This window comes from Callorhinus ursinus, unplaced genomic scaffold (genome assembly GCF_003265705.2).
Source record: "Callorhinus ursinus isolate GAN/ISIS: 27379988/994484 unplaced genomic scaffold, GSC_fseal_2.0 scaffold1, whole genome shotgun sequence".
Taxonomy (NCBI): domain Eukaryota; kingdom Metazoa; phylum Chordata; class Mammalia; order Carnivora; family Otariidae; genus Callorhinus; species Callorhinus ursinus.
Window position 1 is genome coordinate 18,032,117 of NW_027397063.1, and position 23,486 is coordinate 18,055,602.

At 41.6% G+C, this 23,486-nt stretch overlaps 1 protein-coding gene and 1 long non-coding RNA gene across 11 annotated transcripts in view; one reads left to right on the top strand and one right to left on the bottom strand.

Moving 5' to 3' along the window:
- CXADR (CXADR cell adhesion molecule) overlaps nucleotides 1-6,053 on the bottom strand; it is a 54,035-nt gene extending 47,982 nt beyond the window's left edge. For all 9 annotated transcript variants that reach the window (XM_025872704.2, XM_073891715.1, XM_025872698.2 and 6 more), the window contains exon 1: nucleotides 5,731-6,053. In XM_025872704.2, coding sequence (XP_025728489.2) covers nucleotides 5,731-5,989 — 259 coding nt within the window. In that variant the 5' untranslated portion in view covers nucleotides 5,990-6,053. The remainder of the gene's footprint in view (nucleotides 1-5,730) is intronic.
- LOC141372612 (uncharacterized) overlaps nucleotides 5,970-23,486 on the top strand; it is a 97,419-nt gene continuing 79,902 nt past the window's right edge. The window contains exons 1-2 of one of the 2 annotated variants that reach the window (XR_012377936.1): nucleotides 5,970-6,062; nucleotides 6,772-6,863. This is a non-coding gene — a long non-coding RNA (uncharacterized lncRNA). Of the gene's footprint in view, nucleotides 6,063-6,134; nucleotides 6,300-6,771; nucleotides 6,864-23,486 lie in introns of those variants that run through there. The other variant, XR_012377937.1, reaches the window with a different exon arrangement.

A 23,486-nucleotide genomic window follows, 5' to 3' on the forward strand; every position in this document is an offset into this window, starting at 1 on the left:
ATTAGGAAGAGATAATCCCTGACATCATGAAATGTACAGTTTGTTGAGGAAAAACAAGTATAATAAAGGCCCACTTGATAAACGTTAGAACACACTCCAGTAATGCGATGTGCTCGGAGCAGGGGAAAATTCACTTATCGGACACCAACGATGCAATTTCAACCATCTTAAGAGATGCTGGCATAACCTGGACTCTGGCGGCTGGAGGGATACAAGTGACTCAGAAACTGACTGGATGTAAGCAGATGAGAGGATAAGAAGGTAGAGTACCCAGATATCTGCCACTTAATGGGAGAGGGAACAGTGGTTATGTAGACAGGTTCAACTGGAGATGCCTGTGGAAAGTCTACACAGGGGATGTCAAGTGGGGGTTTCAAATGATGGGAAAAAGCTTGGGAGACACTAGACACTGGAAGCTGTCAAGACATAAATGCTAACTGAAGCCATAAACTGAGGAACCCCAACATTTAAGGTACAAGGAGGAAACTGGGTGCACAAAGGAAAATGAGTTCCCATCTGTTGGCTTCTACCTTATCCCCTGGGTCTGCTACTGTCCCTTGGGATAAAGGTCATATGTGCAACGCTTCACTGTCAAGCCAACTGCAAATGCTGTTTCCCTTTCTTCACTTACCTGATGCCCACTCCTTAATCTATGAAAATCGAGCTTTACCCACTACAGAAACTGTCCTCCCTGTGGAATCAAGAACTTCCTGAATGTTCCCAATAATCTCCTAATGGTAAGACCCATTGACCTCGTTTCTGCACCAGTTTCTGGGACACCCTCATCCCACAGTTCTCCTACATCCTGCGCATCCCGAGCATCACTCCTCGTTGTTCACCTTCTGTGTATTTATTAGATGCTGATGTGCTCCAGTGTCACATTTCACCATCTCTCCTAGTCCTACCAGCTTTTCCTGGTTAACCTTACACAGATGGCACTTACCAGCAGCAATTATCAATTCTCTACCACCGATCTTTGTCCCTTTCCCAAGATCCAGTCCTTTGTTTCAATCCTACTAGGTATTTTTTTTTACCTCCATTCCCCTCAGGTGCCTCTAATACCACCTGTTCAAACTTAAGCTCGTTGGTCGCTTCCCCTAAAACGTGTTCCTTTTTTCTTCCTCTGTAGTCAGTGACTTCACCATTCACTCAAAGCCAGGAATCTTACTGCTTCTGTCCAACTGCTTCTGTCCAACTACTTCTTGCAACCAACCAGGTATCAGGCTTTGGTGCGTTTCCCTCAAAACAACTTTTCAGATCTGAGAGGAAGCCCAACACCACTCTGTTTTTCAACAGGTACTGCTTATGTGTGCATCATCCCAGATAGCTTCCCGTGTTAGTGTTAGACCCATTGGTTCTACCTGCCTCCAGACTGCTGCCGAGTTTGTCATTCAAGAGAATAATCTCACTTCTTGAATGCCTCCACAAGCTTCTTAGTGCCACCACGGAGGGTGGTATAACTTGACAAATGTCAATCATCTTTCATCTCCTACTAAGCTCTTGGCACAGCCTTAGAGCTTCACCCACCCAGAGTGTGGTCAGCAGTGACATCATGAAGGACTTGTTAAAAAGCAAAATCTCAGGCCTCACCGGACTTTCTTATAAGAACGACTCAGATACACATCCAAAGTTCAAGAAGTGCTGGTTAGATGCGTTAATGAACTGAATTTCTCACCTCCCAAGACACATCATACCCTTTCAGATCTCCATGCCTTTGCAAAAGCTGTACCATCTACTGGGAATGTCCTATCAAAACTCTGCACCTTGCAAAGTTCTATACTACTGTAAGGGCACCTAGCACAGGCACAGAACATAGCAGCCAATAAATATTTGAATGACTGGATCATGTAATCAATTAATTAATGGATGAGAGTGGCTCCAGACTTGCAGAATCTGAGACACTCAAGTGCACTCAGGTGGAATGTGAATGTTAGGCAGTTGGACACAGTGGCCCAGAATTCAGAGGAGAGGTGGACTGAGCTGGCACTATTTTTAAGTCACTAGCAACTATCTGGAGGTTATAGTAATGGATAGATGAGGTCACCCACACTTAAGATGGAGAGAAGAGGACTATGGGCTAAATCATTGGGAAGGCTGGGATGTAAGGGACCTACTATGAAGTCGGTGAAGAGCAGGTTAGCAGGGTGGGAAAGAACCAAAGTAGGTATCAAGGAGCTCCAAAAAGATAAATGGACTTGGTGCAGGGTTATTGTTACCTCTGTCAATTGAAGTGGAATAGAACAATGAAATCAAAGATAAGGCAAGAGCTTAGCACTTCTTTATAGACGAACAACTGAATGAGACAAGGCTATTGGAATGACCACTACAAAGACCATCTTTATTTGATGAGAAGGGGGAGAGAGCTGGAACTGATGAGAGCCACCTCATATACACAGACCTATTGATAAAAAGGCTGCAAACTTTCAGTCACACGACATTTACTGAACATTTGCTATTTGCCACATACCATAAGCTAACACTGGGACTGTAACAAGAACACAAGTAATGCCCCTGCCTTGTGATCTGTGAGTGCAATGAAATAAACTGAGTAACTGATGGACCCCACAACAAATAGGGTAAGGAGCCAATGTAAAGTGGCTTGCCTCGGAGGAGGGGCAACATTTTTTAGGTAGTTGGTATAATGGCCAAAATGTAAACAGTAAGAGAGGTATATGGAGGGGATAAAGTTCACATTTAATCTTCATATTTTTTACGCAAAGGAAGACTCCAGGAAAGCAAAATGATAAAACATTTCACTTTGCTCCATAATGACTCTGAGATGGTAGGATCCCTATTTTTTTTTTTAAAGATTTTATTTATTTATTTGACAGAGAGAGACAGGGAGAGCAGGAACACAAGCAGGGGAAGCGGGAGAGGGAGAAGCAGGCTTCCCGCGGGGCAGGGAGCCCGATGTGGGACTCGATCCCAGGACCCTGGGACCATGACCCGAGCCGAAGGCAGACGCCCAACGACTGAGCCACCCAGGCGCCCGGATCCCTATTCCTGACACACAAAGCACTGAGGCGCACGGAAAGGACAGAGGCCTGCAGCCATCAAAGGGCTAACAAGTGGTGGGGAGACAAGTACTTTTTAGCTTCACTCATGTTGACAATGTGAGAAACAGCAGCACCCCAAACTTTAACAAGATCCCCAGGTGATGCTGATGGTGGTACATGGGACACATGAGTTTACAACACCCGCCTAAGCCGTGCATGGTTCCTCATGTTTTCCTAATAGTGTCTGAAAGGATTCAACTAAGATCAAGAAATGAAAGGGCTAATAATAAAAGTCTTCAGTATTTGGCACATAGTCAAACCAACAGCAAGTTCTTACTACATGACAGATAACCAGTGATAGAAATTTAAGGAGGTCAATTAGAGGTAACTGAAGAGGAAAGTGGCTGCTTTAGAGGCAAAAATAGCATAGTGGTAAAAGCAAGGATTAAGAAGGAAATTTGTGACCTTGGCAAATTAAGTTATATAACTATTCTGTGCCTCAGTTTCCTCACATGTACAACAGGGATCATTATAATACATACCCTCCAGGGTTGCTAGGTAGAGGGAGTATATGTAAAGCCCTTAACAGTACCCTGACATTTAGTAACTGTTCGATCAAGGCTTTAATTTTACTACTTTTGCTACAGCTCTACTACTGCTACTATTACTACTGGTAGTATGACCTGCTACTGGGTAGGTAATAAAATGCATCAAGAGGACGTCCACTAGCAACCACAATATATACCAAAACTCTTTACAACCCATATGGAAACAGATCTAGAGGAAAAATAGCACTGCAATTTTTTAATATGTAAGCCTCCTCCACTTTGTTTTGCCAAATGTAGAAGCCAATCATGTTACCACTCAAATCGAATTCATAGCAATGAATGCCTAAAATGGCAAGAGTTATCTGAAGAAATACTCAAAGCCATACATCAATTACATAGCTTTTTGAGTTGTTCCCTAAGCAGGAAAACTGTACCTAAAAATAGTTGTCTTGTTAAGCTAAAGCTAAGCTCAAGTCTTTTCATGAGAAGTTCACTATCCTAGTATACAGTTTATGAGTAGAAGGGCCCTCCCTGTATTTATCAAAAATATCTTCAGTTGAGATTGTTCCTAACAAAGTGAGGTGTCCAGAAAAAATGAACTCCAGACAATTATCTGGACATCCCCGGAGGAAAAAAAATCCTCTACATGGTTTGTTATTCCACTTTTCTGCTCTAGATGTAGACTAAAATAATTTTCCCAGAAAGAACATGCGTTTCCACTTCAACTTCAGTTCAGTCCTTGACAAAACAAAGATGGGAATGTACCATGGAAACTGGTTACTGACCCTTCATCTTTTCCGGAAGCTTTACTTTGGAAATTTCACCCAAGTCTAAAGGATATGTATCAAAAAGGTGGAGGTGATGCTATACATCGAAGATTAGACCTGTTAATAGAATGTTGATCCCATGAGTAATGCTCACAGATGTGGCGTCCAACAATGGAATTAACATTTCAACAGGAAGTAGAGAACCATCCCAACAAAAAGGGCCACCCAATCCTTCCGAACACTTAAAAAAAAAAAAAAATCCTTCCAGAGGGTGCACAAAGTGTGCCTCCTGAGGGTCGCACCTATGGATTTTTTTTTTAAATTAACCATCTGGTTCTAAACGTGACATGTGCTTACCTTGACAAACGAGATCAGTTAGTTAAAACACTACCGTGAAAACAGATCAGTTTTTTAAAGCGTCAAATGATTAGGCTTTCTAATGGTCCACGCATTTTTTAAATGCCTTTTTTTCCCCTCCCGAGAAAGGCGCAGTCGAAAAACGCACTTAGCGAATCCTTTAGGAACTGCCCTGTACGAGTCATCCCCTCTTATCTTCAAAATGAATTAACTCATCATAAACGCAAACCGAGGTTACGAATTTCTTCTTTGCACTTTGCTCGGAGGCTGCAGAAATCATAACTGTATTTTTGCAGGAACCTAGTTTGGATTTCCAACCGTCTACTTCCTCGAGCTACCTTCTAGTTAACAGCTCGTGCTTAGGCTCGCCTCTTCTACGAGATCAAGAATGCTCAAGCTACTGTTCGTCTCGTGCTTGGGCTCGCCTCTTCTATGAGACCAAGAATATGCTCAAGCTACTGTTCGTTCAGCGCCTCTTTCCTAGAGGTGGCTTGGACGATCGGAGGCACTGAAAAGCTCAGTGTCTTATTTAATCATGGCGTTTGTAATTCAGCCTCCCCGCCTGGACTGCTCAACACCTGGAAACTCGCAGCCCAAGACTTTTGAAATCTAGTAACCCCAGACGGACACGACACAGCGGCTAACAAGGGAAAGGGCAAGAGTAAATAAAGCAAAGCTCGCACCCGCAGCAAAGAATGGTCTGGGAAAGACGCCAGGCGCACCCGGCATGCCGCGCCCACCCACCCGCGCCCGGGGAGCCCCTCCACTGCCGCCCCTCATCTCGGGGCTGGGTCCCTACTACCGCCAACTCCCACCCCCCCCGACATCTCACGCCCCCGCATGGCTCCCTTCGGAGCCGTTCCACCTTCCCAGCTCGCACGCCTGGCTCCGCAAAACCACACCAGTGCAATACCGCCCGCACGGCCACCACTGCCGCAGCGTCCCCAAATCGCACCCGTCCCCTCCCCCACGCCTCATTGTTCCCGGGTGGCCGCAGGCAGCGAGCGCCCCAGGGCGGTGCCGGCAATAGGAACCCTAGGAATCAAATTGCCCCCCACTCACCCGCGACTCCGCACAAGAGAACGAAGCGCAGCAGAAGCGCCATGGTGGCGGCCCGGCCGTGGGCGGTAACTGAAGGTAGGCGGCTCTCACCCGGGGAATCAGTCGCCCGGTGCCTGCGCGCTCCCGACTGGCTGGCGGCAGCGGCACCTCCGCACCCCCGTCCCACCCCACCCTCGCTTGGCAGGTGAAACACGTCACTTCCGGCAGTGACTGCACCCCGCGGCGCGCGCCGGCTCCGCCAGGAGCGTGGGGTTGCCATGGCAACCAGCGCGGGCTGCCCTAGGGATCCTCGGGAGTAGCAAGCTCCCGCGCCAGCTGCGTTCCGTGTTGGGGTGAGCTGGCAGCACTTCGCCCCAAGCACGAGCCGGGGTCCCTGCTTCAGTGCCTTCAGTTAAATCGGGGTTTGTGCACTAGGGTCGGGCCAGCCCCTCTCCCCAGACAACTGAAACTGCGGTCGCGCCCTTGCTTCAGGGTGCGGCACCGGACAATACTCGCCCGCCTGCCCCGAGATCCTGAAGGGCGGCAAATATGGCTGGCCCCGCGGGCACTCACCCCGCCCTCCCCTCAGGGTAGTAGGGAATGGGGGGTTGGGTTTCCAGCCGTGTGTCCCACCTCTGGAGGTTTGCTGCGAGGTCTCCCACCTAAGACTCTAGGGAAAGCCAACTGAGCAGCGCCTCCCCCACCCCCCCTCAGCATTTCCTCCCATTTCATTGAGTCGGTGGGCTGCTGTGGAAGGCTCGAGAAGGTGTTTCCCCATCTCCCCTAATAACTGAACCCCTAGACTGCGGCTTCGGATTTGGGAAATACCTGGGCTGGTTTTTTGACCCTTTGTATTCAAAGATTATTCTCTCCCTAAAATTGGCCATCAAGGACCAGTGAGCTTTAAAAGTGGGGTTAGGTAGGGGTGGTTAAAGGCTGGAGGAGGTCTTGGGGGGCCCGGGGAATTAGAGATTTTGAACGCCTGGTCAACCTACAGTGTCACTTCCTGGTATCCTCCATACTCATTCTTGTGTCATTTGTGTTCTTATTTGCTCTTTGCAGATAACGTTTATTTATAACTGCTGATAGACTGTGGTCTCGACAGTCCCAGTATCAGCATTGAATTAGAGGAGAAAAGCAGTGTGGTGCAGTGGGTAAGTTCTTGGGTCCGGGAATGAGACAGTTAACTGGGCAAGTAATTTAAATACACCTAGCTATGAAAATTAGATAAGATAATGCATAAAAGAATGTTTGGTCCTGTGCCTGGCACATAGTAAATACTTAGTCAAATGGTAGCTAATAAAAAATATTATTGGAAAAATTCTTATTATTTATTGAACCAGCAAAGGAAAGTAAATCAGTTATTAGTAAGACCAAAGTTGCTCAACTGAAATTTAGCCTGGTGGTCTGTTATCCTGACTGCACATTAAAATTATCTAGAGGGGTGCCTGGCTGGCTTAGTCAGTGGAGGGTGGGAGTGTTGATCTCTGGGTTTGAGTTCGAGCCCCACCTTGGGTGTAGAGATTACTTAAAAATAAAATCTTTTAAAATATTAAAATAAAATTATCTAGAGAACTTCTACAAAATACCAATATCTGAACCCCCACTCCACTGATTCTGATTAAACTTGTCTCTAATGCAATTGTGACTGATCTAAGAAGAGTCCAGAGTAACTGCTAGGGATTTCCTATTAAGGAAACAAAAATTCTCCTGGATATAATTGAAGGTATAAAATATTTGGAACTTAAATTTTTACTCAATACATTATACTTAATGAAATTAGACAAGGGGCACCTAGGTGGCTCAGTTGGTTGGGCAGCTGCCTTCCGCTCAGGTCATGATCCTGGAGTCCCAGGATCGAGTCCGCATGGGGCTCCCTGCTCAGCGGGGGATCTGCTTCTCCCTCTGACTCTCCTCCCTCTCAGGCTGTCTCTCTCTCTCAATAAATAAATAAAATCTAAAAAAAAAAAATTAGACAAGAGTATTAAAGTTATATAATCTATTTCATATCTATCTCAGACTGTTAGATAAAACTTTTCTACTATTAGTTACTTAAAAGCACAGATTTATTATAAGTGTCTCCTCTAGTAGAAATTAAATTCATCCTTCATGGGTTATCTCAACCACTTACTAGAGGAAATCTTTTGAAATTATCCAAAAGGATTTTTATCTTAATCCCTTCGCTTCTAGTACTTTTTTTTTTTTTTTTGCAATCCCTACCTTTTGCTTTCTTCTGTGGCACACATCTTCATACCTATTAATCACTTATCTTACTCTGAATATTTCTGGAAGGCCAAAAAGGCACATTACTCATCTTTGTCACTCTTGGAAACCAACTTATACTAGGTTCTCTAGTATTTGTTGAACTGAATATATTCAATTCATATATTGATATATTGACATATATTAATAAAAGTATTATGCATACAATAACTCAAATTATATCTTAATATATCTTTTTAGAATATACTTTTAAAAATATAAATTTTACAAAATTAATGTTTTATACTTCATTAGATTACTGAACACAAATTTTTCCAAGTGTATCATCTCCAAGATTTAACTAACTTTGAAAGGAGCAATTTATCTTATTCGGGAAACTAATTCTTTATACAATTATATTAAAGCTGGGGAAAAATAGGAAAAATTTTAAATGGAGTCATCTTTGGACTTTGGTTTGTAACTACATTATTTCATATAAACAGCAGCTAAAATTATGCAAATATCTGAAACTTATTAATGACACCTTAAAAAGCCTTTGTGACTTAGTTAGCTTGGAAATTATGTCTCCTGAAAGCTGTAATGAGATAATCTCATTAATTTTGGATCATGCAAGTTGATTGATATTTTCAAACCAAGCTAACAGTAGTACACAGCCATTAAATGAATTGTCCTATTTTAGTAAAGCACCAAGCACTCCCCATTGTATAGCTTCTAAACCAGCAGACAGGTGATTCTTGGTCTGTCAAGAAGATGATAATTGTGGAGACAAACAACTATGGTTAATATAGCATTTGTTCTTACAAAGATATCTCAGCAGTAATGGATTTGTCAACACTCCAAGAGATGATTAAAATCTTATGATCACATTCAGAGATTAACTTATTCTTTTTTTTTAGGATTTTATTCATTTATTTGACAGAGAGAGAGCACAAAGCAGGGGGAGTGAGAGAGGGAGAAACAAGTTCCCCACTGAGCAGGGAGCCCCATGTGGGGCTCTGGGGCTCAGTCCCAGGACCCCAGGATCATGACCTGAGCCAAAGGCAAATGCTTAACCAATTGAGCCACCCAGGTGTCCCAGAGATTGACTTATTCTTTTTTTTTTTTTTTTAAGATTTTATTTATTTTTATGAGAGAGAGAGAGAGAGAGAGAGACAGCATGAGAGGGGAGAAGGTCAGAGGGAGAAGCAGGCTCCCCGCTGAGCCGGGAGCCCGATGTGGGACTCGATCCCAGGACTCCGGGATCATGACCCGAGCCGAAGGCAGTCGCTCAACCAACTGAGCCACCCAGGCACCCGACTTATTCTTAATTAAAGGATTTTTACCTCTTCAGAGCCTGGAATATAAAGGCATGTAAAGCAAGAAACTTTCTTTCATAGGTGACACTGCTATTTTTACTTTCTGGAAAATGATAATGCTTTTCTTAAGAAATGAAGGTTTCTGGGGTGCCTGCCTGGCTCAGTCGGTAGAGCATGTGACTCTTGATCTCAGGGTCATGAGTTCAAGCCCCATGTTGGATGTGGAGCCTACTTAAGTTTAAAAAAGGAAAAAAAAATGGAGGTTTTTCACAGTGTATTCTACTTACAATACCAAAAGCATGGGCTTCATGGGTTAATACCATCCAAGTCATCTATTTACCCCTGTGCCAATGAATTTATAAATACATATTTAATTTTATGCCATGTATATAATATTTAGAAATCAACCCTTAGCCAGTGACCTGGAATTTTTTTAGATTCCTAATGTTACAGGATTTTTTCTCCATCAGTGCCCATGGTTCTTGGTCATGCTGATTCGAAGAATGAAGAGGTAGACCAGACAGAGTGGTGGGCAGCAAAGCAAGGCTTATTGAGTGATAGCAAAGTAACAGTACAAGGCTCCAGAGGAGGGAGGGGAACTGAGAAGGTTGCCATCGGGGTTTCTAAGTCTAGGGGTTTTTATGGGTTTGTTGGAAGGCTATTTAATCTGATTAACCCTCCCTGTGCCTGTCATCCAATCAGGTTTTTGTCATCTATATATCACATGGAAAAGGGTAGAGGGCTCCTTCCAGGGTGGATGTAAAATCTTTTTAAGGCTGGTTTCCTCTTGGGGAGGGGGCGGCTTTGTCCCTGTCTGCTTTTGTTCCAGTTATCCTTAATCCCTAATAATGTGATTCCAGAATGAACACACAAAAGTGGTAAGTTTAGGTGTTCCTGTCTGGCTCAGTCGGTGGAGTTTGCAACTCTTGATCTCAGCGTTGTGGGTTCAATCCCCACATTGGGTGTAGAAATTACTTAAAAATAAAATCTTTAAAAAAATGAGAAGTTTACACAGACCAAAATTGAAGATTTTATTGATGGCATTTTAGCTTTCTTATCCAAGAACAGTCTCTATTTGTTCCAATTGCTTTCTTTGTTTTGGTCTCTCTCACTTCATACTAGTTGCTTTCCTCCAATTTCGGCTAATTTGTTGCTTTCTGCTCAAAGGTTAAAATAGGGCAGAAAAAAAGCATATTGAAAGTTCTGGGTTTGTTGGTGACTGGGTCGATCTGGGGAGATCACCAGTGAAATTGCTTTTCTTTTTAAAGATTTTATTTATTTGAGAGAGAGAGGACATGAGTGCACACTCGTGGCTGAAAGGCAGAAGGAGAGGGAGAAGCAGACTCCCCGCTGAGCAGGGATTCCCTTTGCAGGGTTTGATCCTAGGACGCTGAGACATGACCTGAGCCGAAGTCAGACACTTAACTGACTGAGCCACCCAGGTGCCCCTACTTTTAGAAACAAACAAACAAGAGAAACCCTGCTATCTAGCACTTGAGTGTAAACACATGGTGGGCCAGCTTTTTTTTTTTCTTTAATTAAAGCAGATGACAGTGTGGGGCTTGAACTCACAACCTGGAGATCCAGAGTCGCATGCTCTACTGACTGAGCCAGCCAGGCGCCCCTGGGCCAGCTTTCTGGAAGGATGGCTGGAATAGCACGGAGGGCATCAACTTTCGTGTATAAATCTCTGTATATAGTATATCTTTTTGATACCTCCTGTCTAAAGACCCACTTTTACCCACCCAGTCTTAGGCCAGCTAGCAGAAGGGGTGAAGGTGGGAATCTCAGTTTCTAACTTTTTTTTAAACTAACTTTGAACCAATCACCCTGTTTTGGTTCACCTCATCCCATTCTCAAATGAGCCTGATGCTATCAAATCCTGAAGCTCTCTGAAGGTTCACTTAGACCACTGCTGGCTTAGAATTCAGCTTTCTTTCTTTTTTTTCTTTTTAAGATTTTATTTATTTATGTAGGCACACAGATTTTTGTGCGTAATTCCCCATATTTATTCAAAAATCTGTCTTCATTTGAGGTGAAAGTCTTTGGGTGTCTTATTTTGTGTGTGTTTTTTTTTTAAAGATTTATTTATTTGAGAGAGAGAGTGAGTGGTAATGCGAGCCAGGGGAGGGGCAGAGGCAGAAGGAGAGAATTCCAAGCCGACTTCTGGCTGAGTGTGCAGTCTGGGGTTTGATCCCAGGACCCTGAGATCATGACCTGAGCTGAAACCAATAATTGGTCATTCAATCGACGAAGCCACCCAGGCACCCCTCATATTTTGTGTTTTGACGTTTATACAGGTTCTTACTTAACATTAGGTTTCTTTTTTCATGTTTTATGATTATTTTTTATTGCAGATGGATTTTGTGGAACTTTTTCTTTGTGAAGTATTTGAGGGTTTTAAGTATTTCCTTGAGAGATGATTTGTATGGATCCAGGGGCACTACCAATCCAGGAAAACTTTAAAAATAATTTTTGGGATTAAGTTCCCAAATGACACAGTTAATACAAATTTGGATCAGAAACCAGCATGAGAGGAGACTGGTCATTATAAATTCTCAGATGGAGGCTCACCATTCTCAAATCTTCATTAGTCCTTTTAAATAAAACAACATTCCTGTGCTCTGTAGATTGGCTGGCTATATGGAGAAATCACATCTTCCTTTGTTGACAGCCCTCCAGGTTTTTTCATTTAGCTTGCTCCAGTCAGTTTGTTGAATCACTTGAAAAATATTATATTTAGTTGCTTCTGCAAGATTCTCTAGTGTCCGGGTGGAATAAATAAATCCTCATCAAGGATTTCCTCAGCAGGTTTTCCTCAAAATATCCAAGTTTCCAGGGCCACATTCTGATCATCAGGGGCCCTAGGTACTTCTGTCTTTGTGGGCCCCTTCCACTGCAAAAGATCATTAAAATTGTCTTTTCTACTACACCTGAAACCAATTTTACCGTATATGTTAACTAGAATTTAAATAAAAACTTGAAATAAAAAGAAAATTTTTTAAAAATTAAAACTTTCTTTTACAACTGTGCTGGTATAAAGACAAATTTAATCCAGGCTGGATTATGACATTATTTCTTCTGATTTTAAAAGAAATGAAAACATTTTCAAAGGCCCTGGATAAACTGACTCTGAGCATTGCTTGTCTCTCCCTCACTCTCAATTCCCCTTTTAGAAGTTGTTTTGTACCAATATTAAAGGTTTAATAGGAAAAGGGTGAACTTAGACATTTTCCTTTCATCTCTGTCTCTGTTTCACCTCTTTTGCCGAAAGTCCCTTATGGTGTCTTCACCTTCAGTCCCTTTTCTTTTTCTATGCCAAAACAATCCACCAAGTACTAAATTTGTCCTATATTAAAGATAAGAAAGAAATACAACATTTACCTAAGGATAAAAGCATGTTGTTTGTTTTATTTAAGCTCTTCCTTCATCTCCATGTTCTGTAGTTTATATTTTGGCTTTGAGGTGTTTATGTTTGTTTTCTTGTTTAGGTGAAAAAAAATAGGACTGGCAGAATAAACCAGGAGCTTATATCCTCTTTCTGGGATTTTACACTAACTTTGCTAGTGACCTTTGGAAAGAAAATTAAACTTTGTGAACTCTATTGTAATCCTCAGGAAGAATTATAATGGCTGGTGTTTATGACATGTACATAGGGCATTTTGAGAACAGATGACTTAATGTTTGCACAGTGCTCTGGGCATTTTAGATCAAAGATGCTGAGCTTACCCAGCATTAAGCCCATTTAATTTATACCCAGATTATATATTTAACTCTGACAAGTGGATGGAGACTTATATACTTTGTATTTTGCCAGTTTCTTTTTGGCTGGAGACAGCTTTCTGTCTGATAGATAATAGCAATGCTTTACATTTATAGACCATATAACATCTTTCATCCAAGGAGTTCAAAGAACTCAGCAATTATGACTCATTGTTCCTTAAAATATCTCTACAAAACTTGAGATGACATGCATTGAGGTAAACTGATTATTGAGGTAAGGAAACTAGAGTCATGGAGGCATTAAAGTGTTAACAAGGTATTTCAGGAGTCAGAATTCAGGTAAATCCCCCTTTCTTTGATTAGACCTTAACATTCCATCCCCATAAAGGGAAGCTCTACAAGGACTTCAGTTGTATTTATGATAAAGATAATACTTCTCAACTATGAAGATGTTAGCTCTTATTTCTCCAAGCTCATCTCCTTATCCCTGCCCTCCCTAGGTCCTCTCCCATAGCTGCACCCACTCTGCAGATACTGTCACTGTGACCAGAACATCTGACCTATAAAGTGGCTCCTATCATCATTCCCATATCAGAGGAAGTGTCTCCTCCTAAAAAGACCCCCTGATTAAATCAAATTCCAGAATAATAGTTTCCCAGAGTACCAGGCACCTCCCCTTTAGAGCACTTGCCTTGCACTTTAGAGTGCAAGGAACATGTCTGTTTTTTCTTACTATTTTAGCCCCAACATCTAGTTTAGTGCTTGGTGCTACATATGGGCTCAAAATATATTTGGTCACTGAATTAATTTAGATTTTAGGAGAAGTGTTCTTTCAGAATTTGAACCCAAATCCTGAAACTTCAGTTCATAATTATAATCAGTAAGAAAATAGTTGGCATTCTAAACTATTATTCTAATATTTGAATAGGAAAATATATAGAATGCCTCAACAACTTAATTCAAACTAAAACCATTAAACTAGTATGATGACAAGTGACCAGTTAGGAAAATGGTGAAAAGGCAGGCGCTCATTACAAAGGTGATTAAGGGGAAGTCTGAGATTAGACAGAGAGTCAGTGGAATTTTTCTATAGCAGGAGTCCCCACTTGAACCCGAGAACATGGACTTCTCTATTTTTCTTTGGCTTCCAGTCATCTTCACATCCTAATCTGGGTGGTCAGGAGGGGCTTACTATAGATTTTTCTAGGACACCTGAGGAAGAAGACTGATAGAAGACTAGCTGCGTTCAAACTGTCTATTCCCTGGCCTTACTGAAGGGCTCACATGTGAGACTCGTGGAGAATTCCTGCCAGCAAAAGCCTGAGATGTACTAACCAGTTGCTTGAGTATAACACGGAGTAGGCAATAATCTCTCTTCCTCTGAAGTTAGATTTTTTAATTTGGCAGGAAGAGCAATCCAAGGGGTGTGTGTGTGTGTCGTCGTTATTTTGTTTTAAAGAGGGCCTTTCATAATTCTATCTTTGTTTTGGAAAGAAACTCTAGAGGCAGTACAAGGATAGATCTGAAGAGAGTAGGAAGAAACAAGGGAGGAGATCATTGAAGAAATTATTGTCATAGTTAAAATAAAAGCTGGTGGGGTCTGAACTCCAGTTGTGGTGAAGGAATAGGAGACATTTCGGAGACAGGACTAGCAGGATTTGAGCCCAGTTGGATGTGGGCTGTGAGGAACAGGAAACAAAGCCAGCTCAGGTTTCTAGGTTTGGGTCATCAGTGCATAAGGGTGCTATTAACTAAACAGGGAATAGAGGACAAGCAGGTTTAGTGGAGTATAAATGTTAGGTTTTTGGCACCTGGGGGACATCCAAGTGAAGATGCCAGAAAGAGAGACGACCTGGCTGGAGAGCCAGATTTTGGAACCTAGATTACACTCCTTTGAGGAATTAGTTTGTTTTTTGTATTGCTCATAGCAGCCATGCTGTAAATGTGAATTTCCCAAGGAAGCTGACAAACACCTATTTAGCCTGTGGTCTTCCTGACAGAGCATGGTCCTTCCTAAGAATGTTTCTCTGGGGACTTGCATTCACAAGACCAACTCTGCATTCTAGTAAAGCAACTTCTCTCCATCAGACATGGAATTGGGAGCCAACACTTCTTTGCCAAACCTTACTCTTTTCCCAGGAACAATGGAGCATAGAATGTTTGAGGGCAAGTTGTATATACTTAGGGTACGGGACTAATGTTGTTTATGGTTTTAGGGAGAAGGGACTATATTTGCATTTAAATAAGTGAAGGAGAGAATTGCTAGATTATTCAGTGATCGAGCATGGATAGAAGCTGGTGGGGATACAGTGGAAAATTGGAGTAAAGGACCCTGGTTAGAGTTGAAAGAGTGAGTGAGTAGCAGGAGTGCTGAATCAACAAGAAAGCAAGCTTGGGACCACAGATCCCAGGCAACTTTGGCAACCTTATTAATAAGTTTGGGAAGGTATCAGCTGTGATATTGTGGTTTATAAGATACTGTGATATATATTTGGTCATTTAGAAAAAAAAATTGGGGGCGCCTGGGTGGCTCAGCCGGTTAAGCAGTTAAGCGTCTGCCTTTGGCTCAGGTCATGATCCCACGGTCCTAGGATCAAGCCCTGCATGGGATCAAGCCCTGCATTGCATCGGGCTCCCTGCTCAGTGGGAAGCCTGCTTCTCCCTCTCCCTCTGCCTGCACCCCACCCTGCTTGTGCCTGCGCTTTCTCTCTCTCTATCAAATAAATAAAAGCTTTAAAAAATATATATTTTGTTCATCTGAATAACCAAATATATATGAGAAGTACTTCTCATATATAATTGATCTTCACATACAGTTCCTGGCCCATAGCTGCCAAAACTCTTGGAATTTCTAGAGTGGTAAGAGCAATGGGAACTTCTTTTGTTATAATCTTTGGTTTCTTATCTTCAGTTCCTGAAAATGCTTCAGAGCCATAAAGATGAAATGGATGTTTTGTTATTCATAACCAGCCCCTTTCCACCACCACCAGGTTTGTTAATGAGGTGATTTTTGGAAATTCCCTAACTTTTGGAGGCTGGTTGCCAAGAGGACCAACCTGAAATAGAGGGGTAGATCTTTCAGTCCCACCCTCTGATTTCTGGGGAGGGGAGAAGAGCTGGATGTTGAATCAATCACCAGTGGCCAGTGATTCAATCAGTCATGCCTATGGTAATGAAGCCTTCCTAAAAAACCAAAAGGTGCGGGTTCAGAGAGCTTCTCTGTTGGTGAACCAGAACGCTTCCATGTGCCACCATGCCGGGCCCCCAATTCCACAATGACAGAAACCCCTTTGTTGGCGCCCTTGCCCCCGTGTATCTCTTCATCTGGCTATTGATCTGTATCCTTTAATATCTTTTGTAATATACTTGTACTCGAGTAGATACATGGGTTTCCTGAGTTCTGTGAGCAGCTCTAGCAAATTAATCAAACCTAAGGAAGGAGTTGTGGGAACCTCTGATCTATAGTTGTTCAGTCAGAAGCACAGATGACAACCCAGACTTGACACCTGGCGTCGGAGGTCCGCGCTAGCAAATTATGCCCAAGGAGTGGGTTATTGGAACCCCCAATCTATAGCTAGTTGGTCAGAAGCATAGGTGATAAGGTGGGGGAGGGTCCAAATGTAGAACTGAGCCCTCAACCTATGGAATCTGATGCAATCTCTGGGTAGATAGTGTTAGAATTGAGTTGAATTGTAGGACACCTGGCTGGTGGTTGGAGAATTGCTTGGTGGTGTAGAACCGCGCCCCCCATACACACATTTAAATTGGGGAATAGAAGGGGTGCCTGGCTGGCTCAGTCAGAACATGATCTCAGGATCGTGAGTTCAAGCCCCATATTGGGAGTAGAGATTACATAAAAAAAATTTAAACTAAAAAGTAAAGAAATCATCTTTAAAAAAAATTGGGAAGCAGAACCTTTATCAGCCATGCATTCTGCTAGTCAGTGGTGAAGAAGAGGAGGATGAAATTGAGGGGGTGCCCAGGGGAAATGGCAGTGGGCAAAGAAAGGCTATTCTTTGGACTGCCAGGTGACTCCCTGGCTAGGACAGCCTTTCATAGGTACATTGGATGTTTCTAATTTCAGATTGCTAGTAGTGAGAACATATCCCAGTTCAAAACTCAAGCTCTAAAGGACTAGGAAACTTGTAAATTTCCAATAAAGGAAAAATTTTACTACTGTATAGATGGACTTGCTATCAAGGTGATCTTACCTGCCCCTACTTTTATATGTTTAAAAGTCCATCATACGTTCCTTATTCAAAAGCACCTGAAAGATTGAAGAAGCCCCCTTGTCATTAAAAAGCATTCTTGTCACCACTGAGCATTATGATTTCACTTTTATGAACAATTTATTGCATATAAAAATAAACTTTGGCTGATGTATTTATTTGATTTCCCTTCTGTTGCTATTGCTAAACAAGAAGGGAATATAGGGAGTATCACTGAAAGGAGATTAATTTCTGTTGTGTTGTTGAATCAGACAAACTTCAGATATGACAAGAGATGCTATATGGGGATGGGGGTTAGGGAGGAATTTTAACCTTTGTAGAAACTTAAAACTGAGGAAAGCATATTTAAACATATTTAATATGTATTTATTAAAAAGCTATTAGGTGGCTCCAATTCACGGTATTTTAGTTTTTTGTAATCTGCTAGAGATTAAGTACATTCCTTCATGACCAAGTAGAATTGCATTCAGTGCGTATGTTGGATTCTGTTAACATGATAGGAATTTTGCAGACTGTTCTGCTGTTGTGTTAGGCCATATCTTTTTTGAGTTTTTTATTACAATAGTATACATTTCCTACTTGCTTGATTAAGGAAAGAAATGGACTTCTGGTGAATCGTGCCAGGATATCCCATATGGCTCTCAACAAACAGCTGCTGGTTTCCTGACATTCTTTTAGATGCTCTTTCATGCACTAAAATTGCTTAATGGACAGGAGAAGAATCAAATGGACAAACATTGGCAACTCAAATAGAAACTCAGATGACAATTCAAAATGGATAATTAGGTTTGGTCTGCAGAACTGCAAAAAGCCATCTGCCAAAAGACATGCCTGCAGATTCCAGGGGCTGACTTCTTAGAGTGGTACTAAGATTCTAGTTACTCTCTCAAGGTTGAGAGCCCAGTAAAGTCAGCAAGAAGAAGGGTCTCAATTCAAGTCGAAAAACAGATAAACCAAAGTAGATTATAATCTTCAACAGAATAAGGAAATAAACATTTAGCCTCCTGATATCCTAGGTCAGCTCCTTTTCACACCCTTTTATCTTTCCCCTCAGGCCTCAAAGGGCTGCTGAGAATTTTCTTTTCTCCTGTTTATAGTGCTATGTTTTAGAAGCCTATGCCTAATCCAAGCTTGTTGAGATTTATTCCTACATTTTCTTCTAAGAGTTTTAAGTTTTTTTTAACTCTTTCATTTAGATTTATGAGCCAACCTTCTTATTTTGCATATGGATATCCAGTGTGTTGGCACCATTTATTGAAAAGTCAATTTGTCCGTCATATAATTTTTTCGGCACCTTTGTTGAAAATCAGTTGACCATGGATGCCTGGTGGCTCAGTCGATTAAGTGTCTGCCTTCAGCTCAGGTCATGATCCCAGGGTCCTGGGATGGAGCCCCACGTCGGTCTCCCTGCTCCACCGGCAGTGTTCTTGTCCCTCTCCCTCTGCTGCTCCCCCTGCTTATGCGCTCTCTCTCTGTCAAATAAATAAATAAAATCTTTAAAAATTTTTAAAAAATCAATTGACCATAAAATGTAAAGGTTTATTTCTGGACTCTCTTTTCTAATCCATTGATCTATAAGTCTATCTTTTTAATTTTTTTAATATAGGTATATCTAATGCCAGTATCATACTATTTTATATACTGTCGCTCTAATAAACTTTGAAATCAGGAAGTCTGAGTCTTCTAACATTGTTCTTTTATTCAAGATTGGGTTGGGTATTCTATGTTCCTTGCATTTCCATATGCATTTTAAAAATTCAGCTTCTCATTTTCTTCTAAAAAACGAGCTGAAATTCTGACAGGGATTACATTGAAACTGTAAATCAATTTGGGAAATGTTGCCATCTTATTATTAAGCCTTTTGGCCCATAAACATGGGGTGTCTTTCCACTTATTTAGGTATAGTTCTCAGGGTAGTAAAAGTCTTAAATTTCTTTGTTAAATTTATTATATTTGATGTTGTTATAAATAGAACTGATTTCTTAATTTCATTTTCTGATTGAGGAACCAATGGCTCAGAAATGTTAAGTTGCCCAAAGGTCAAAGATGCTAGTATATAGAAATACAACTGATTTTTGTATGTTGATTTTATATCCTGCAACCTTGTTGAACTCATTTATTCTAGTAGTTGCTGTTTTTTGTTTGTTTGTTTAGTGGATTCCTTAGGATTTTATATATACAAGGTCATGTCATCTGGAAATAGAGATAGTTTCATTTCTTCCTTTACAATCTAGGTGTTTTTTACTCCTTTTTCTTCTCTAATTGTCATGGCTAGAACCTCTAGTACAATAGAAGTTGTGAGTGGAAATTATTCTCTTATTTCTGGTGCTAGGGGGAAAGTATTCAGTCTCTTACCATTAAATATAATGTTAGCTATGAGTTTTCCATAGATGTTCTTTATCAGATGAGGATGTTTCCTTCTATCCTAAGTTTTGTGAAGAGTTTTTATCATGAAAGTGTGTTGGATTTTGTCAAATGCTTTTTCTGCATCTGTTGAGATGATCCTATGTGGTGTGATGCTGGGCACAGAAGCCTAAGATACTAGGAAGAATATTGTATTTTCTCCATCAGCTGCTTGTAGTGTGATATGGAATGTAGTGAGGTTAAATACAAACTCGGGTTAGAACAAAAGACCCCAATAATTAGACAATACAACTGATAGACAAAATGGGTCCCTCATGTCAAAGGAGTAAAAACTAAAATTTTTGAACAGGTTAAATGACCATGTGGAACAAAACCAGTCAGCACAACCTAAGGTGGCAAGCTTGCACAAAATTCAGCAAAATTTGCAAAAAGACCCCTGCAACACATCCTGTCATGCTCTCAAATGGCTGCCACATCCTGAAAGTGCTACCAGAAATAGCGAGCTCTATCCTCCTTGCCACTCCACTCATGATACTTGCAGTTTGGGACTTAAGTCTGACCAGTCCCCATAAAGGGCACAGAATTTGCAGTTTTTGTCCATTTAACCCTGTGCCTAATCCTTCCCCTTTGGAGTGTACTTTCAGTTTGCAGCCAGAGGTTGTATTTCCCTGGTTTGCAAGCTGCACGGCAAAAAAGCTTTTCCTTGTCTTTAACAAAATCCTGGCATTCCAGGATGTTTTTTGTTGACAAGGGTCTAATGTAATCATTACAGGGGGATCAGTGAAACACAGCTGGTTTCCAAAGAGGAATATAGAACTTGACCCATTTAGCAAACATTCTGATTTTAGTATTGTTTGGTTAGAGTATAGATGAATCAAGTGATAGCCAAAATGGATGATCTCTATGGGAACGTAGGGTAGCAGTTTGACCCGGGCTGACCCCGAGGTACAGGTGTGAGTGCAAGTTTTTATTTAGAATATGATTCCAGGAAACACAAGTAAGGAAATGGGGAAGTGAGACAACCATGGAAAAAAGCCAACAGAAGGTATGTTAATGAGCAGAATGACTCTGTGGATAATGGATCAATCCCAGTGGGAGATCCTGGTAGATTATATAGAGTAAGTCTTGTAGTTGTCCCACCTGAGGAATGAGGAGCTGGGGTGTTTATTTACCAACTCCTATCTGTTGATGGCTGGAGACTGTGCCTGGGATATTAACTCCCCAGCATTCTCTATCTGTCCTTTAGGGGTCTAGCACACTCATCCAGTTGGAGAAGGCCCTTAGACAGTCAGTCATTGATTTTTCCCATAGGAAATATGGGAACAGTAAATGCTGAATAAATATAGGCCTGGCACCAAAACATCTGCTACATGGTTCTTAAGTTTTTTGGTTATCAACTAACTACTTTGACAATTTGATTAAAGTTATAGATCGTCACACTAGAAAAAACAATAAGTGCACATATGTATATGATTTTGTATTCAATTTATTGGAATTTAAAAGTTACACCTGAAGTGCCAAAGAGTCACTATCTTTCGGGTTCTATGCTGATCTATGGAAAATTTTTACCTTGTCCCATTTTGCTGGAAAATGAATACAGGGTGGTTGAGGCCAGTTAGGGAATTACCAGTCTTAGACAGCCTTGTGGAAGAAAGTATTATGAAATAGATTCCATAGTTATATTGAAATACAATGTTCTTAATGAAGGAATGGATGACATTATTAGAAGGATTCAGGGATGTGAAGGAGAGAGGTCCAGATGTTCTTGCAGCAGGTGGTATATAAGAGGAAGAAGCAGCCTCCCTGGAGCAGGGAACCTGATGCGGGGCTCGATCCCAGGACCCTGGGATCATGACCTGAGCCAAAGGCAGATACTTAACTGACTGAGCCACCCAAGCACCCCACCCTAGAGTTCCTTAGTGTCTTCCACCATGTGAGTACACAGTGGGAAGAAGGCTATCCTTGAAGCAGGTTCTCACCAGAAACTGAATTTTCCAGTGCCTGGATCTTGGACTTTCCAATCTCCAGAACTATGAGAAATGTTTGTTGTTTAAGCCATCCAATCTATGGTATTTTTGTTACAGCAGCTTGAATAGACTAAGATAAGTATCTTCCCTAATTGGGTGAATTATGAACCTTGATCCAATTTTCTGGTAAGGCCATCTAAAATTCAAAACAGTCTATTTTATTTTATATTTTGTTTGTTGAGTGGGTAATGTAATTGTATGGTTTCAGTTTTAGTAAAAGATATAAAAATATTTTTTTTTTCCTTACGGCCTGCCAGTCATCTAGAGTTCTTCCAGAAGCAGTAACTGTTACCAGTTTCTAGCACAGTAGTGTTGATGGTTGTGGGAAAGAGATTCTCAGTACCTAGGAAAATTAACCAGTATTGAAACAGCATAATTGCTATGATGTCATCACGACATTGGGACAAAGGCAATATCATTAAACCAGTAAGGATAGTCCCCCATGCCTGCTCCACTTTCAGAAGGAGGCTTTTTGGCGTACTGGTTTTGGCTTACTGAGATTTCTGGCATGGCATAGACCTTGTATGTTGTGACCTGCATACTTTCATTGTGGTGGATTAGGAGTCACTGGATATCTCTTATGACTGGGTTATGTCTTTAAAAATGCCTGATAACCCACTGGTGGGTATGTAGTGTGAAAGTCTTGGGTTCTGGCCCATGTTGTGGGGCAAGACAGGCAACGGTCTGGTCTGTTGCTGAGATAGAGCCTTTCTCTTAAACAGAAGGTGGTCAGTGTAGATATAAAACAACTCGTAAAGGCCTAAAAATTCTTTTCCTTTGTTTTCCAAGAGGACCTCTTGATATAAAAGAGAGTAAGTGGTGGCAACACTTTTGACCTACATGGTTCCCCTGTGGTGCCTAAATAACTGGGAATGAATAGTGGGGACTGGGAACTATGGTGTTTGTGCTAGAAACTCCAGTTTTGGGGTGGCAAGAATATAGGTGTTTCAGAAAATGAAGCGAGAAAATACTGGGATCATTCCCATTTCTTAACTAATTTAAATAAATAAATGATGACCCCCAAAAAAGGTGGGGAGGGGGGAGAAGAGGAGGAACTATTGTTCATGATTCAGGTTCTTGCTTATCTGCCAGTGCTTGTTCCTGGTGATTTTCCTGGTGATTTTCACTACTGCCCAGCTTCCCCTAAGTCATACTGCCAAGTCTCTAACACTGACTCGGTGGCCAACACGTTTTGGTCTTTGGTTCTGTGTGTGTGTGTGTGTGTGTGTGTGTGTGTCTGTATGTGTCTGTATTTTTTAACAGGTCTGATAGTTCTGCATGGTCTGAGTCATTTAGGGAGAAATGTGCACACAGGAATGAAAAGATGATTGTGACCTGGGTTAGTTTGTCCTTCAAGAAACAGATGTTGAGACAGGATTAGACATGCATGAAATTTCTTGGGGAAAATACCTTTGAGGGAATAGAGGAGACTAAGAGAACCTCAGGCCATAGCACCCTTCTGATATCTGTGAAGGAGAGAGGGGAGGAAGCTACGGAGGGTGAGGAGAGGCTTAGAAAGCAGAGCAGTTTAAAAGTTTCAGCAAGGCCAATGGGGAGTTTTCAAGCCAACGTCACTAGTGAGGAAATGAGCCTGCCTTTGTTTCCCTGCCATACTTGGTCATCTGCTGGGAGCAGCTAGTGGGCAGCTTGACCTGGGAACCCATGTGGTAGATTCAGAGCCCAACACCTGGGGTTGTTCCCCAGGACTCATGTAGACAGGACTGTTTTTGTAATTTTCAAGATATCTGCAAAATTTGTGTGGGAGTTTGGAGTATTTCCAGGTTGTAGGGGAGGGGAGGTGACACTTTAGTGAAAATAATAACAGCCTAAACAACCAGCATTTAAATGTGCGTCAAGTACTTACTAAGTGCTATACATGCATTAAATCATGCAATGCTGTGATAACGTTGTGAAGT